The following is a 15239-nucleotide window of genomic DNA, read 5'->3' on the forward strand; positions in this document are numbered from 1 at the left end:
GATTCTATGATTGTAGATGAATGCAAACGTCAGGTGGGATTGAAATGGACTGGACCAAAATGTAGACTCCTGCTTCTAAAGAGAAAGAGAAACGTCGAGATAACACGAAGGGATGAAAAACAGAGGGTCCGGACAGCCCCTAGAAGAGAAAGGAGCTAATATCGTATACGGTAAATACGTTATGATTTGAATAAGACTTTCTGTACTCAAACGAATATTCAGTATCCACCCCTTGGAGAATTTGATATTATACATGCGTAGAGAAGCGAGTATGCTCGTATATCTTAAGTGAACTTCCACCTGGATTTTCATTTCACAAAAGTCATTTCAAATTTCCGTTTTTCATAAAAATATTGATTTTAAAAATTAAATTTTACATTAAAATCTTTCAATTCTTACCACTATATACCTACGTGGATATTACGTCCCGCAAAAAATACATATCTCGAAAATCATGCGCGACGCTCTTGAATATCGCCAACGACATTTTCATGAGAGCCACCACGTCGCAAACTTTTTAACGCGCAAACCACAGGATTTTTTCCTATCCATAAGGGATGAAATAAAGGTAGTTTGGTTACTGAAAAGGATATCGTATATAAAGTCACACGAATTAATATTCTTCATCGAGTATAAAGAGGTATTAAATAAATTTAAAAAGCCTCGCGACACGAAAATAGTTAAGTAGCCAGCTGCGTGCTACGTCGTCAAAGAAAATTAAAAAAAAATAATGACTAAAGCCGAGTATGCAGAGAGCGAACGAATGAACTCCCGAAAGGCTTTTCGAGAGTTTCGCCCGAGGCGACACTGAAAAAGGTATTGAAGCTTTTCTCGCCGAGAGGAGCTTTCAAATTATATTTGCAATACCCCTATAATTTAATATCGCTTAATTCACCCCTGCAATTCACGTCTCTCGTCGGACACATATAGTCCATGTCAGAACCATATATCCATAATATACGAACCCACCATGTATAATTCTCTTTAATAATAAAACGCCACGTCAATTCACCAGCTTTAGGCGTGAATTCGAAATACGTATGATTCTTGGCCATTGAATTTGATGGGTTTCCGATGTTTGAAAAATATGACGTCATAAAACTTTATCCAATCGTATATATACAGTGTGTTCGTGTTATCTCCTTAATTGTTAAGACGTCACTCCAACTCGAAAGCTGCTGTGCTCTTTAATTAAATGAAATAATTATAATTATAAGCCATCATCCACGTGACAAGACACAGTAGGTTAGGTCAGAAAGCGCGAATAATTTAAGGCGGGAATTTCAGGTATATTCAAAAATAGACCGTGTCCGTTTGTTCATCCCTGTAGCTAGCCGACTAAGGAGCAAACTACCCTTATACACTTCGTGTCACTGTCCTCATAGTTTATTCAGCGGATGGCGGGTCTTCAACCCTCTCTCCTGACGTCACGCTGACCCCTTAACCCCTTACGGACTACGGCGAATATAAGAGAGAAAAAAAGGAAAAAAACTACCCCCATTGCACCTATCGACTTTTCGTTTTTTGATTTCATTACGAAATTAATTTCTCGTACGGATGATTAATTTTAACATTGACAATCCCTTTTATCGACAGTTTTAACGAAGCTGATACGGTGCAGAATTATGCATAATTATAAATTGCAATATTTTTTTTACCAAAAATATTCCATCAACATCCCGCTTCATTTATTTTATATAATCGGTTGGCATTGCTATATTCGCAACTTATCGAATCGCAATTCTCTACGTGGATCGAATTGGATTGGCGTACCGTGGCGAATATTTTATGATAGCGCATATAGAAGAATTGGCGAAAATACTTTATACAAGTGGCAGCCACGTATTTGACGTACGATCAAAATATTTCGAAGCACGGTATCTCGTGTATACGTTAGTGGAGAAAATACAAGCGCCAAATATTTAATAAGATTAATTGATAACCACAAATTGGACATTATTGGACAAATCATATACCAGTTTAACTTCGTGCTTTGGTATTTCTTTTTATTTTCATATATCTGCAAATTACCATTTTTATCCTCGCGGAGCTTAAGAGGGATGACAACGGCTTCGTGGGATTCGCCAGATGATAATAATTACAATGTCGGCGAAGCTGTGAATTTTCATTCTTTAAGGTAATCTGACGTTTCCCGATTAATTAATTTCACTTTTTTATTTATTTATTTATTTATACGCGGGATACGCATTAATACCCTTCCCAATTTTCGCAATACTGTACCTGCATGCTAAGTACAATAAATATATTTAAATTATCAGAATTTATAGCGTCGAGTATAAGAAAGAAAACGCCATTCAATTCTTATCAAAGAAAAAGATAGGTTGGTATTCCCGGAGGAAAGAACGGACTCTCATCAAGTGCCAATTTATTCGCCCTTGTTGACGCAACAAAAATATATCAAATGCCATAGCGGAATCGGCACTTCCACCCCGTAGTTTACTTACCTCTCGTATCTACCCTCCTGTTACGCCGCAAGATACAAAACGCGTCAAAGGAGAGGGAAATCAATTTTGACTTCTGCTATGACTTCAAAAGAACTCTCTCGAATGTTTTCTCTCTACCCGTCAGTAAAAAATAAGAAAAGAAAAAAAAATTAGACTGAAGCAAAATAAACAGAACGTGGTAGATTTATATAAGTTATACGATGAAAAAATTTTATTATGAAATTAATCAAAGATGAAGTATTTGTACAATATTTATTTTTTTTATGCATTGTCAAAGCCCTTCACGCATCCCCATCGACATCCAGCGGCGAGCACTCAAAATACAATGATAAAACATGGAATTTATTACCATGGACGCTGGTTCCGGCCGCTTCTCCGTTCTCTGAAAATATGATTTTATTATGCGTGGGTTTGCTCTCGTTCGCCCTTCGTTGTGGGTGGCTTACCATCCCCCAGAGCAAGCGCCTCTGGTCGTTAGGGTAGTAAGGGTTGGTTCTAGAGAATCCGAGAGCAAAAATCAACAGACATCGCAGAACGCACGTCTGCTTTGCTCACACATGCCTCCCCCACCATCCACCCCCCGCCTACCCCTACTACCCTCTTTTACTTTTTCTCGCTCAACGCTCGACGTTCATCCCACGCGAAACGACGTCATTTTTCCCGGGAAAGAAAAGAAAGGAAAAAGGGGTAAAAAAGGAGAGAGAGAGAGAGAGAGAGAGAGAGAGAGAGAGAGAGAGAGAGAGAGAGAGAGAGAGAAGAATGAGGGAGCAGAGAATCAGGAGAGCAGTCTAAGCGACAAGACCGCACGTCGTGCGCGACAACGTCAGATTTGTCTTGCGTTTTTCTTTTTCTCTTACTAGCTTTTCAAGGCCGTACCGGAAATTACAACGTCGCTCTTCGTGACTCTTCCATTTCCGGACGGATCCTCACGGAACAGCCCGAACGACAATCCCGCCACTGGGATTGTTCCAAACGAAATTCTGCGTGTAAAATTACGAGTGGGTCAATGGATAAATGAATATATGAAAAGACATTATGGCCAATGAAAAAAAATGATATAAATCATTAAAAAAAATAAAAATCCTAAGATAAAAAATTACAAAAAAAAAAAGCATTGGTTACCTTGAAAACGTCAAAAAATGGTAATTCATTGCTCATATAAACGACAGCCGTCTTTGAGGTTCATCTTATATCGGGTGGTTAGGTAATGATTAACACTTGAAAAATTAAATTTTATCACAAAAAATCTTGATCAGTCCAAATAACACGTACGTCAACGATACGCTACTTGTTCGTTTTTTTCCTTGTAGCGCAAGAGGCATCTCTTGATCACGGAGAACTAATTAGTACCACGTGACACCGTCTTTGATCACCATAAATTAATTACGTACTCGCCATTATAAATTTATTTTTTTTCTTCTCCTTCTTCCCTCCTCTTATCCCCCGTCGCTTTCTTCAATCTTGCCTCCTAGTTATCCTATACGTATATACATACCCCTCCATCCTTTACTCTCCTTAAACACTCATCGCCTCCCGCCGCACTTTTTCTTCTTACGACCCAAACGAAACTAACCTTATTTTCATTTTTTTTTTCAAAAAAAAAAAAAATATTTTTTCCCCACCCCTATCCTAACACGTCCAAAATCCACTAAATATGAAGAGAAATCCCCGCACCAGTATTGTCTTACCCCGCTTTATTTTTCTCTAGCGCCTCTGCATTTAGCACGTCGCGACGCTTGAGCGTCCATCCACCGCTACCGGAAACGCATGACGTCGTGATGCGAAGCAACGAAAATAAAAAAAAATCTCAACAAAAGAACTTTCTCGGGCGAGTCCCTCGACTTTAATTCTTTATTCACGCCATGCAATTAACTACGAAGACGTTCCTAATACTTATCCCAGTACGACAAAAGGAGTTAGGTCGCGCTTAAGACTCTACCCACTTGACAATCCGTTGTTACGTACGCCAAAAGTCAAAGAGACGCTCTTTACGCCGACGCCCACTTCTTCCTTCCATGGTTTACAAGTACTACTGTCGTTCCCTGTCAGCAGCGACGACGGCGACGACCTCCAGGAGTGTCATCGTCACAACCGAGTGGCTCGATACTCGTTGAGGATTCTCAAGTCGTAGTCGTTCCTACAGGAATACCTCGTACACCCTTTTCCGACGCTGGGCGTCTACGAAAATCGAGTCGATCCAGCTGCAACGTGAGACAAGACTCGGATAAAACATCAGGGGCCAGGCATATGTACCAAGGAATGAAATCCGATATGTACTACCCGTAAGTGCAAGCTTGAATACACTAATACATATACCTATATATACAACCATACGTGAAAAATGAATTTTTGAATTCGATTGTACCTCGGGAAATAACATTGGTCTGAATCAAAATACATTTATCTTTACGTACTCTGGTATCAACGAGAAAACCGGGTACGATTTTTATGTCGCATAAGTTAAGAAAAAAAAAAACAGAGATTCAAACCGCGATGGTGGTAGCACTTTATGCGAGCTTGCACGGCGATGTTCTGCTGCCTGTTTTTACTGCTAATTTCTGTAACATACGAACGTTGAGGTCAGATAAGAGCAAAAGAGAATTTTGGATATGGATAAAAAAAAATTGAACAAAATTTAGAGACTTTTCGAAGTAACTTTTGTCGGTTAATTAATTAATAAGAACTTTCACCCCCCTTTTTCACAGTGAAGCAATCGTAATCCCATTTTGAACTATGAACAGGGTTTCAGGAATTAACCCTTTAATAAATTCATCATCGCTAATCGATTCTCGACAGGCAGGAGTAAAACTTTTTGATTATACGTATTTTTATTTTTATTTTTTTTTCCCACCCGATATTGTCCTCTCTCGTCCCCATCTTCATCTGTCTATCACGTAGGCCACGGGTGCTTTTGAATTGTGGGAAACGCAGCCTGTGAAATAGCCTTTATCCCAAAAGGGACGCGATCCGACGGCAAATGATTTCTTGTCTGTGCAACCAGGTAATTTATACTGGGCGACTTGTTTTATCGTCCCTTCAAAAGGATTTTGGCTCCTGAGTCCTGCGAGTGTGTCAGGAGGAAATAGTCCTGTGGGAGAAGGAGATAAGAGGGGTACTGTTATATGCGTGTGATAATACACAGAACAGGAGGAGTTATTCGGAACGTAATCGCCGTAGGGTAAAGCCCCGTTCACGGGCGTCCGGAAAGAAATCGTAAGAGGAAGAAGAAAAAATGAAAGGAAATTCGAAGAAATGCTTGCTCAAGAAAAAGATAAGAAAAAAAAATGGTGAAGATGAAGTGAAAAAAATAGAGGTGAAAAGAAACATGAAACCGAGCTTTATTTTTATGAGACGTTCCGTCACTTCCTCTACCTGGACTGTACCTACTGCTGGTTCAGGAACTGGACGAGCCGCTCTCGACCCGGAAATCATCCTCGAGTTTTCCAGCGTATTGTCAGCGAGAACTTGCGAAATCTGCCATTGTTCTATGTCCAAATGCACGCCGCTTGCAAGTCGATTGTTCTGCTGTTCGTCGTTGCCAATAGTAACTGACAGTTGCCATTGTGTTATATAAATTTCAATTTTCAATGGTTTTTTTTTTAAATTGGCATTTGTTACATTTTTTCTAATTTATACGTAAATTAATCTTATGTATTGTATGTATTGTATGTATTATGTAAGTCTGGGATTTGTAACTCCTGCAAGCTCGTTTTCCGAAGTTTCGCAGACGGACTGGCTGGAAGGAGGAATAAAAAAGAGAAAAAAAAGTAAGAAGTAAAGGGGGTGGAGTTATATAGGGTGAGAACTATAGATAGAGAGACGAATGGAGAAAATGGTGCGGAAAGGGATGCTGCACCCTGTATATACCTAGAGTACTACTGAGAGAGCTTTCAAAGCTTTCTCTACGTAAACTCGCTAGAAGTGGATTAAGATCTTTCTTTAGACGTATTGATGGTGGCTTTAATGTACATGAGAAAATACACAAATTAATTAAATAAAAGCCATCGGGATATATTTCTGTAATAAAGATTTATTTATGTACAATTAAGATTACCTGTTGATTTAAGTCGTTAATGCCGCGAGTACCAATTAAAATTTAGGAAACAATATCCAATGTGACATTGTCACCAAGACTGTAAGCTGATAAGTTTAAAAATTAAAGAAAAACCACATTCCAGAAGAAACTTTTTTAAGCGACGGTAATTAGAGTGTAATTAAAACTGTTCAGTGTAAAAGTCTCGTCGTTGTTGGACGTTAATTTTCAAAAGCGCCTTTTCCGACGAGATATTCTTTCGAGTATCAACCGAAAAGCTTCCTTCCTCGTCAAAGCTCGCAGCTTTAACGGACCACAATGATCGTTTTTAATATCACCTTCATGATAATAGTAGCCAGTATACAGGCTCTTTCATAATCAAAAGCACTTCCACGAATCCTTTCTTAACATTGAATTTCTTTTCTTTGTAGACCCTCTCACGCTTTTGATTCAATTTTTTTTTTCAATAAAAATAAAGCTCTAAAATTCAACAGAAAATCTTTGCCTCTTGGTTCGCGCTGAGCATTACCGGAATGACTACTACTGAGCTTTTCCTGACTTTTGACCAAAATCCACCGCGAGACTCATTGGAGAGCTTTAATGACTCGAAACGGAGACTCAACTCGCTGGCATTTATTGCGAAACGGGTGAATTCACCCAAGGCAATTTTCTTACGGAATGACTTAATGGACGGCCCACCTGAAAGTTACCTGAAGTAGTCCTATGATGAGCAGGGTCAGAAAACGATGTCTAAGGGTGCTTGAGGAACGAGTTGGAATCCTTTAGTGCTTAGCGAGTAGAGCAAAACCTTTGGGAAACCCTGGTGGATCATTTTCCAGGGTTACAATAATTATTTTCTTGCCCTCGTATATTCAGCCCTTGGGTATTTTCTCACATTTCCATATTTCTCCATTTCCCTCTTGCCCCTGATGTCTACCCTGTGTCGGAATAGTTCGCAACAGAATCCAGACTGTGTCGAGGTTAGCCTCTAGTACTAATGAAGACGTATAGCAAGAGTTTAGCTCGTCGCCACTTAAACCACCAACGAGCAGAATTTCGTCTCGCGTTTTCTCACTAGTCTCGAGCGGTTACGAAAGAAACGCTGTGACGTTCCTGTTTTTATTGTTAATGTGACTTCGTCGGTGGGTACATCCCGTATAAAAGATTTGTGGAAAATCTATATCTCCTTGTGCGTTTGGCCAATAATAATACAGTAAATATCTACTATTATGGCATAGTGGCAGCAGCTGTACTATTATACTGAGATTTTAAACACGGTAGTCTATCATAGAAATTTTCCGCGACAGCCATTTTGAGGTGACGTTATAACACGCGAAGCAGTGTTATAAAATTCTTAAGAGACCCAGTAGAGCCATGAAAATTTACGGTAGTTTCCCCCGTGAAAATGTAGAGCGAGTAGATTTTTTTAAATATGGCTAAGTAACAGCGGAAAATTGAGAAAGTTAAGTAGCGGTTAAGTAGCGGAAATATTGCGAGGAAAAATTCACGAAGAGTAACTAAATTGAAACAGAATTGATCGATGTAGTTAAGGTTACCTGTGTTACTCTTCATGCACTATTTTCCGATAGACACGAAGGGCCGTCGGCCACTGTGTTATCTGAGAGTTCGCGATCGAAAGGACTTCTAGCGGTTTTCCTTCTACAAATAAAATTCGCAGCTACTCTGCATGATAGAGAAAATAAATTTAAGAAGCGCGGAAAGATGACGACGGCACGGAAAGGAAATATAAAACGGAATGCACGGCTCCCGAGCATAATCGTATCGTCATGGTGGCAGACTCGGGAGTAAAATGTGGGAATAAAAAGTAGACTGTAGAATGCATATACTAGTCTATCTAGATAAAAAATATACGTTGCTACGTATATCTGTACATACGTCTCAGGTATTGAAATATATCCAGCACTCCTGTCATGGCGTAGCCATCGCAATAAAAGTATCCTGGATTCTAGGATCAGATGCTTCATTTACTCGCACGAACTGTAAACACTCGACCATTGACACTTTCACCACTACTTCGTACAATTCACATCGTTCTATACAAACAGACTCGTCACTCTTTAATTACAGCACTTTCGTTAATTGCACGCCGAAAGAAGCTCACGCGTCTCTAGTCTTGTCTCTGTACTTCTCTGTAAATTCTCGTCACTTTACGACTACTCACGTCTACCGCTAGCGTCGTGCCCGCGGCGCCCCTAGCGGCAGTAGTTCGAACAAAACTTTACAGTACGTAACACGCATTTCCGTTAACGTGCAGCTACAGATTGTAAAGTTTCTCAGCTGTTTTAATTTAGACGACGTATTCAAAGTCGGTAAGTTAAACAACGGCGTGGGTACTAAATCGCAAATGCGGATCATAAAGTATTGGCATGACGACTATAACGTTGAAATATTAAACGAAGCTAGAAATCCACACGAGACTGATAAAAATAATCTTTTTCGTAGGATATCATAGACAAGGGTCGCGTAACCATAGTATCTTCAATGGTACTGGGTACAGATCCATCCTAGTGCATTCCTAGACATTGCTGACACGACAAAACAAATAGCGGGTTGTGCCGTAAGTCTCTGTTTATTGCCCATAAACGGGTAGCATCTTTGGCTCCGCCATATTGGCTCAGCACGCTACGCTAAGATAGCGAATATAGTTACGTAGTGTACGGACGGAGCGAGAGAGATATAGTAAAAACAGAGAAGAAAGATTCAAGTATGACTGGATGCTACGGAAATTCCAGTCTGGAGAACAGCCTCGTTTCGAAAGATAAACTGAGAGCATCCTGGGTTCTGGGTCATCCATGATAGTCTCCTCGGTGAGATTGACCCTTACATCCTGGACGTAGACGATTATGACGTTCAGGATAGGCTGCGGGGTTAAAGTGCTATTCTCGTAGATTCTCCTTTCCTTCTTCATCGTCCGCTTTCACGAAGCAAACTCCTCTGCGAAACACCCACGTCCCTGGAGATGATCGTGTTTGTTGACTCGATTTTTGCATGGTGTGCCAAAAATGTCATGCAGCAGCGCCTATTCAATTTTCTTAGGGACTCTGATGCCGTTGACGGGTGAAAATAAAAAATAAGGAAATGGTTAGTACAAAAATTAGGATTAAATAAAGCACCGAGAACACTTCCTAGAGTGTGTCAATAAATCGTATTTTTTGATTGAGTCTATTTAGAGAAATTTTTGTGGGGGATGTGTTCGCTATGGGGTGACTGAAAAATACAAATAAAGAAAAGAGCGTACCCACTTGCGACGAAAAAAAAATTTAACAAGCTCCAGTCAACGCCGTATGCGGGTGATCTACAGGGGGCGAGGTGAATGATATTAATTTAGTTCCTGCACCAGGAATAAAAAAGGGAATCGTGATTCTTATGCTGCTACGCCCATGTGTAATGTTTTTTAACTCTGATTTGAGTGAAGCGTGCTGTAAAATGACTACTGCAATAAGGGAGAGAGACTGTCAATTTATTTTTAAAAAATGAAGAGACAGTTGTTGAATTTGCTATGGATCTAGAACTAGGAAAATACAAGGCGTCTTTCGACCAGTCAAGACAGTCTTGTTTAATGAGACTTGATACATTAATGACTTATCTTGATAATCAATACAGTGAAAATACAATGACTAATATTAGTAGCTGCTGCTAAAGAAACACTCACTTCGAATAAATTTAGTTTTTCTGAAAGCAAAAAGCTATAGCTTGTTCTTCATTGGTAATTAGATATTGATTATTGAAACTATCGATTGGAAAATCGATTTTCAATCATTCCCAACATTCATGTGGCGCTAGGTAATCGCTCGTGTATCTAATGTAGGCGAGACCACTTGGCATAGCAACATGTTGAACTCCATGTGGAAAAAGTCGTGCTTCCTCTGATTCTGGCACGTTTGGACATACAAGGACTTCATCCCCTGGCTGTAATAAATTGAAAAAATAAGTAATTTTAAAAATAAAATTATATTATCACATTTCATTGTTTTTTTGTCTAATTTTAATCTACGATTGTAAAGATGAACGTATAATAATATTTCGTTCAGATGTATAGTTTAAGAACTTTTCAATAGCTTGATAATATAACGAAAATGATAAGCCGTATTTTTATATAGAATTCCAATAGTTTTTACGTTACTTATATTACTTTCCGAATTTCGGATCAATACGATATTTGAGCCGTTTATTTTTTTTATTCTTTATTGCATAAGATTTTCCTAGTAGTTTCGCAAAAAAAAACTTATTGCGATATACTAACTATTGAGGATACACAGGAGATGCAGAAAAACAAATTTCCGAGATTTCCCCTCTCGAAACCTACCCTAGCATAGGCTGGATCGGTGACAAGTAGGGGTGAAGTTTCCCTGTTAGAGGGTAGTTTTTCTTTGCGCTGACAGCTTGAGAATTGTTTCTGAACGTCTCGTTCACATTTTGGGGTCACAGTGTGCCGAATGAACAGTTCAAACAATGCCCATCGAACGTGAACTATCTCCATAACTGGTAGGGGTAGATTTTGAACTTTGGGGGTGGTTTTCGTATAACCAATTATTTTTACAAATTTTCATTAATAACAAGAGGTGGTGGAAACAAAATTTTCAAAAAATGGAGGTACTAGTTATGATTTTTTGTTTTTACCCTACTGTAGGGTCTTTTGACACATTGTCACGACTTAGGGGTGCGACATCAAATTATGCAGATTTTTTGCAGTTAAAATATGGCTTCATTTTTAACATAAGTTCAAGTCCGCCAGTATTATTGGTTAATTTTTGTAGGAGTTATGAATTTTCAAAATCACTGGTACATATACGTAACATTAGGCACAAAAAAATTAATTATAATAATTAATTGTCAATTCTTATAATGAATACATCAATAAGATCATTACCTGCCAATCAACTGGCGTAGCAACTGGAGCTCTGCTTGACAATTGTAACGCTTGTATCACGCGAAAAATTTCACTAAAATTTAATTTAAAAAAATAATATATTATATTAAATAAAACAAAAAAGGTTTTCCTCTCCAGATTAACTCACTCTATATTTCTTCCTGTGGTGTCTGGATAAAGTAAAAAGAGTCGTAGAATTTTTTGAGGATCAATCACCAAAACTGCTCTCACACCACGGCTTGAAGGTTCTCGCTCGTCTACCATGTCAAGCATTTCCGCAATTTCACGTGTTTCATCTCCAATTATTGGATATGGGAATACCTTTGGAATTCTTCTGTATTTCGCCTGTATATCCTGATAAGAATCGAAAACAATCGGATAAGCATATAAATTCTATGAAATTCAATGAAATATGTCATTTCTATTGGAAGACGCACCTTAATCCAGACCAAATGCGATTCCAAGGAATCGCACGAATGACCAAGTAATTTAACTCCCCTCCTTTTGAATTCCTCAGCCCGTTCCGCAAGTCTGCCCAATTCCGTAGTGCAAACGGGCGTAAAATCTGCCGGATGCGAAAACATCAGTACCCATCTAAAACAGTTTTTACCCATCTAAAACATCTTTTTTAACCTATAACAAAATATACTTTAAATTTTCTATTTGATGTAACTAATATTAGTATGAACAAACCGATCATAATGATAATAAGCATTTTTAAAAACTTACGAATTACCCGACCAATTATGAAAATGAATTTTTCCCTTAGTAGTATAGGCCTCGAAATTTGGTATTTTTGTACCCAGTCTCATTCTGTTGCTTGTTTTATCATAAATGTTATCTTTCTTCGTACACCTTTACGTTTTATCAATATTTAGCCTTGAATCCTCATTGATCAACGTATCGAATCACCCGTACATGGTTTATCAATAATATTTTAATCACCCGTTTTGTACACTCTAAATTTCATATCACAACACACGTGCGATTCACTTCTTAACGTCGTTCTTTGTTTTTTATACCACCAAATTACGCAACCGGATATCATTGGATCCATAGCTTGCATCAACTATGAATGCATTGCATTTTAATCGAAGAGGTCAAAAGTTCACAAATACCACAAATGTTTACGAATCCAACCAGCACTACGAAACCATGTGACAAACTTCCATTGACAATTCCGATAGGATCCAACTCTATGCCCATAGCCTCTATTGCCACGTCACAAACCAATCCCAACTTGCTACGTCGTAGCTAAGGGAAAATCTGCAATACCAACTGTCGGTAAACACATCGACTAAAGTGTACAATTCGTAACACGGTCGGTAAAGTTGTTTTTTCAGTAGTAAAAAGAAGAATTCTATGGATAATCGTTTGACGTGAGCTAAAGAATTTTATAACTATAAAAAAAAAATAAATGAAGATTAAAAATAACAATAAATTTTCCGAATATTTACAATGAAAAATGTATTTATTATCGTTTACTTTGTTCATCGACTTGCAAATTCGCAAGGCCAAAACAAAACTACGAACCCGACGCCAGTTAAACGTAAAATTTTAATTCCAAAAACTTGACCTTATTTCCTCTAGGGAGCAGTTATCAGTAACAAGAAATAACAAAATTCCCGCACTATCGCAATGCTGCATCCTCACGTCCACAGAACACCGAAGCGCCTTGTGTCACAAACATCCCCACTCCCACTGAGCTCCTTTTCACCCCATGCTCACCAACTTCGAGTCTCCCTCTCCCTCGTCCGATTGAGACATACTTAAATATTTTTGAAAAAAATAAAAAACAAAACATAAGACTTCTGACGAAATGAATGTGTCGTACGCACGTACGTATTTTTTTCTTTTACAAATTATTTATTTTCCCGGGACGCCCGTTCTTTGTTCAAGTGGTCGCTCAATGCGTGAAACAAATATTTTGGCTACTTAGAAACGGTATAAAACGTTTCCACCCAACATCCTGAATTCAATTGAAAACTCAACAGCATCAAAATGATCAAGTACATCGTCTTCTTCCTCATCATTGCCATCATCTGCCAATTCTCTATGGCCGGTTTAGTTCCCGACATAAGTGCCTCAAGTTCCAAGGCCGTAGCAGCAGTAAGTATTGATTAATAATAATAATAATTAATTTCAATAATTAATATCGATTATCAAGTTTCATAGTGTACTATAAATTGAAATATAAAAAGTAATTAAGACTATCACGTGACTTTTTCTTTCAGGCTGCAGCCGCCAGTAAGTCCGTCTCTTCTAGCCTCTTGCCTTGCTGAAGTTCTCTTGGAAAAATGATACCAACATGGCCGGCCAGGAAAGACCGTCAATTTATGAACGCTGTTGAGATATTATTTCTATTATTTTTCTACATATATTAGTACCCAATCACAAGTAATTTTTCATGAAAAATACCATGAAGTTATCCAATAAAAAGCAGTGAAAGCAATTTTTTTAAATTTTATTTATCATATGTACCAAAATCATTGTCCTAAAGATTAACACTAAGTGCAGTGTCGTATTGCAGCATAGATCAGCATGACCTAGGAAGATGGAATTAGCACAGGAGTGGCGAGGGTGGCACTTTTATACCTGAGGGTGTTAAATTAATTAATCGTGTTTCATTGATCAGCTAATTAACCGATAACTAAAAAATTATCTGTAATTTCCTTGTTTTTAAAACATTACATCAGCTTGGTACAGATCTAAAGCGAACCACGTGCGATATGTAATTTAAGTAGCTGCTATCTGTGTCCAGGGTTTAAGAGGCCGAACGAGGATAGGACAGGTAGAAAAATAAATTTCCGAATTTTCCGAAAACAAAACCGCGTAGCCGACGCCAATTGAACACCAAATTTTAACCCTTTCGTTAAAACGTTCTGTTCCGCTAGAGTGACGTCACTCAACAGGCACCGCGCCGCAAAGTGCGTACATTGCACGCCGGTAGTTTTCGGTGTTCGCACTCACGTCTTTCAACGCCACTTTCGGATTCTCTTGTTTATACACTTTTTAAGAGCATATATGTCAAATTATAATTCCTAGTGACAAGAGTCGTCACAGGTCGACGCATGGCTGCCTACTGTAGTCGGCACCCGTAACGAAAGGGTTAATTCCAAAAGCTTACCCTTATTTCCTCTAGGGAGCAATTGTCAGTAACAAGAAATACCAAAAGTCACGCACTATAGTGCGATATATTGCGATATATCGCAATGCTGCATCCTTACGTCCACCGAACATCGAAGCACCCTGTGTCAAAAACATCCAGACTCCCACCGAGGTCCTTTTCATCTCACGCTCTCAAACTTTGAGTCTCCCTCTCCCTCGTTCGATTGAGACATACTTGAATATTTTTGAAAAAAAATAAAAATAAAACGTTATTCTTCTGGTGCAATAAATGTACCGTGTGCACTTATATTTTTTTCTTTTTTCTTTTTCTTTACAAATTATTTGTGTTTCCGGTACACGCGTTCTTTGTTCAAGTGGTCGCTCAATGTACGAAACAAATATTTTGGCTGTCTTAAACGTTTCCATGCAATATCCGTGAACTCAGTTGAAAACTCAATAGCATCGAAATGATCGAATACGTCGTCTTCTTCCTCATCATTTCCATCATCTGCCAATTGAGCGGCCGGATTCCATACAGGCTCAACGCTTGGACTCGGTCCCCTCCATAGCGCCTTACGTTCCGAACGCGGAAATTTTACCGTAAATTTCCAAAGTTCAAATTTCCTTCTACAAAAAATACCAGCGTGTCCAACTCGATTGGGTGCACACTTTTTACATTGGAATATATATATAGCTAGGACTGTTAGTTTTCTTAAAAAAAAATAAAAAACTTGTTTTTTCG

The 15239-nt window shown here is 38.6% G+C and overlaps 1 protein-coding gene and 1 long non-coding RNA gene across 12 annotated transcripts; one reads left to right on the top strand and one right to left on the bottom strand.

Annotated features, from left to right (window-relative positions):
• Nucleotides 1–4285: 4285 nt before the first annotated feature.
• On the bottom strand, nucleotides 4286–12727 carry LOC107264882 (peroxiredoxin-6). 11 transcript variants are annotated; one of them, XR_003058912.1, is made up of 10 exons: nucleotides 12119–12721; nucleotides 11827–11983; nucleotides 11538–11743; nucleotides 11390–11462; nucleotides 10172–10428; nucleotides 8395–9560; nucleotides 5853–6201; nucleotides 5317–5553; nucleotides 4955–5023; nucleotides 4286–4666 (listed from the first exon to the last, which is right to left on the bottom strand). XR_003058912.1 is itself a non-coding variant. In XM_015733653.2 (5 exons), the coding sequence occupies exons 1-5, from the start codon at nucleotides 12199–12201 to the stop codon at nucleotides 10276–10278; spliced, it is 672 nt and encodes a 223-aa protein (XP_015589139.1). In that variant the 5' UTR covers nucleotides 12202–12721; the 3' UTR covers nucleotides 10051–10275. The 11 variants fall into 11 exon arrangements, 2 of the variants coding, with proteins under 2 accessions (XP_015589139.1, XP_024937842.1); XR_003058920.1 differs by lacking the exon at nucleotides 5853–6201 and having other exon boundaries at nucleotides 4880–5023; XR_003058914.1 differs by lacking the exon at nucleotides 5317–5553 and having other exon boundaries at nucleotides 4880–5023.
• A 621-nt stretch (nucleotides 12728–13348) lies between these two features.
• On the top strand, nucleotides 13349–13841 carry LOC107264874. Its single transcript, XR_001537068.2, has 2 exons — nucleotides 13349–13498; nucleotides 13624–13841. It is a non-coding gene; the product is annotated as an uncharacterized LOC107264874 (long non-coding RNA).
• The last annotated feature ends 1398 nt before the right edge of the window (nucleotides 13842–15239 follow it).

Source organism: Cephus cinctus, unplaced genomic scaffold, assembly GCF_000341935.2.
Source record: "Cephus cinctus unplaced genomic scaffold, Ccin1 Ccin1_scaffold0201, whole genome shotgun sequence".
In the NCBI taxonomy this organism is placed as follows: Eukaryota; Metazoa; Arthropoda; class Insecta; order Hymenoptera; family Cephidae; genus Cephus; species Cephus cinctus.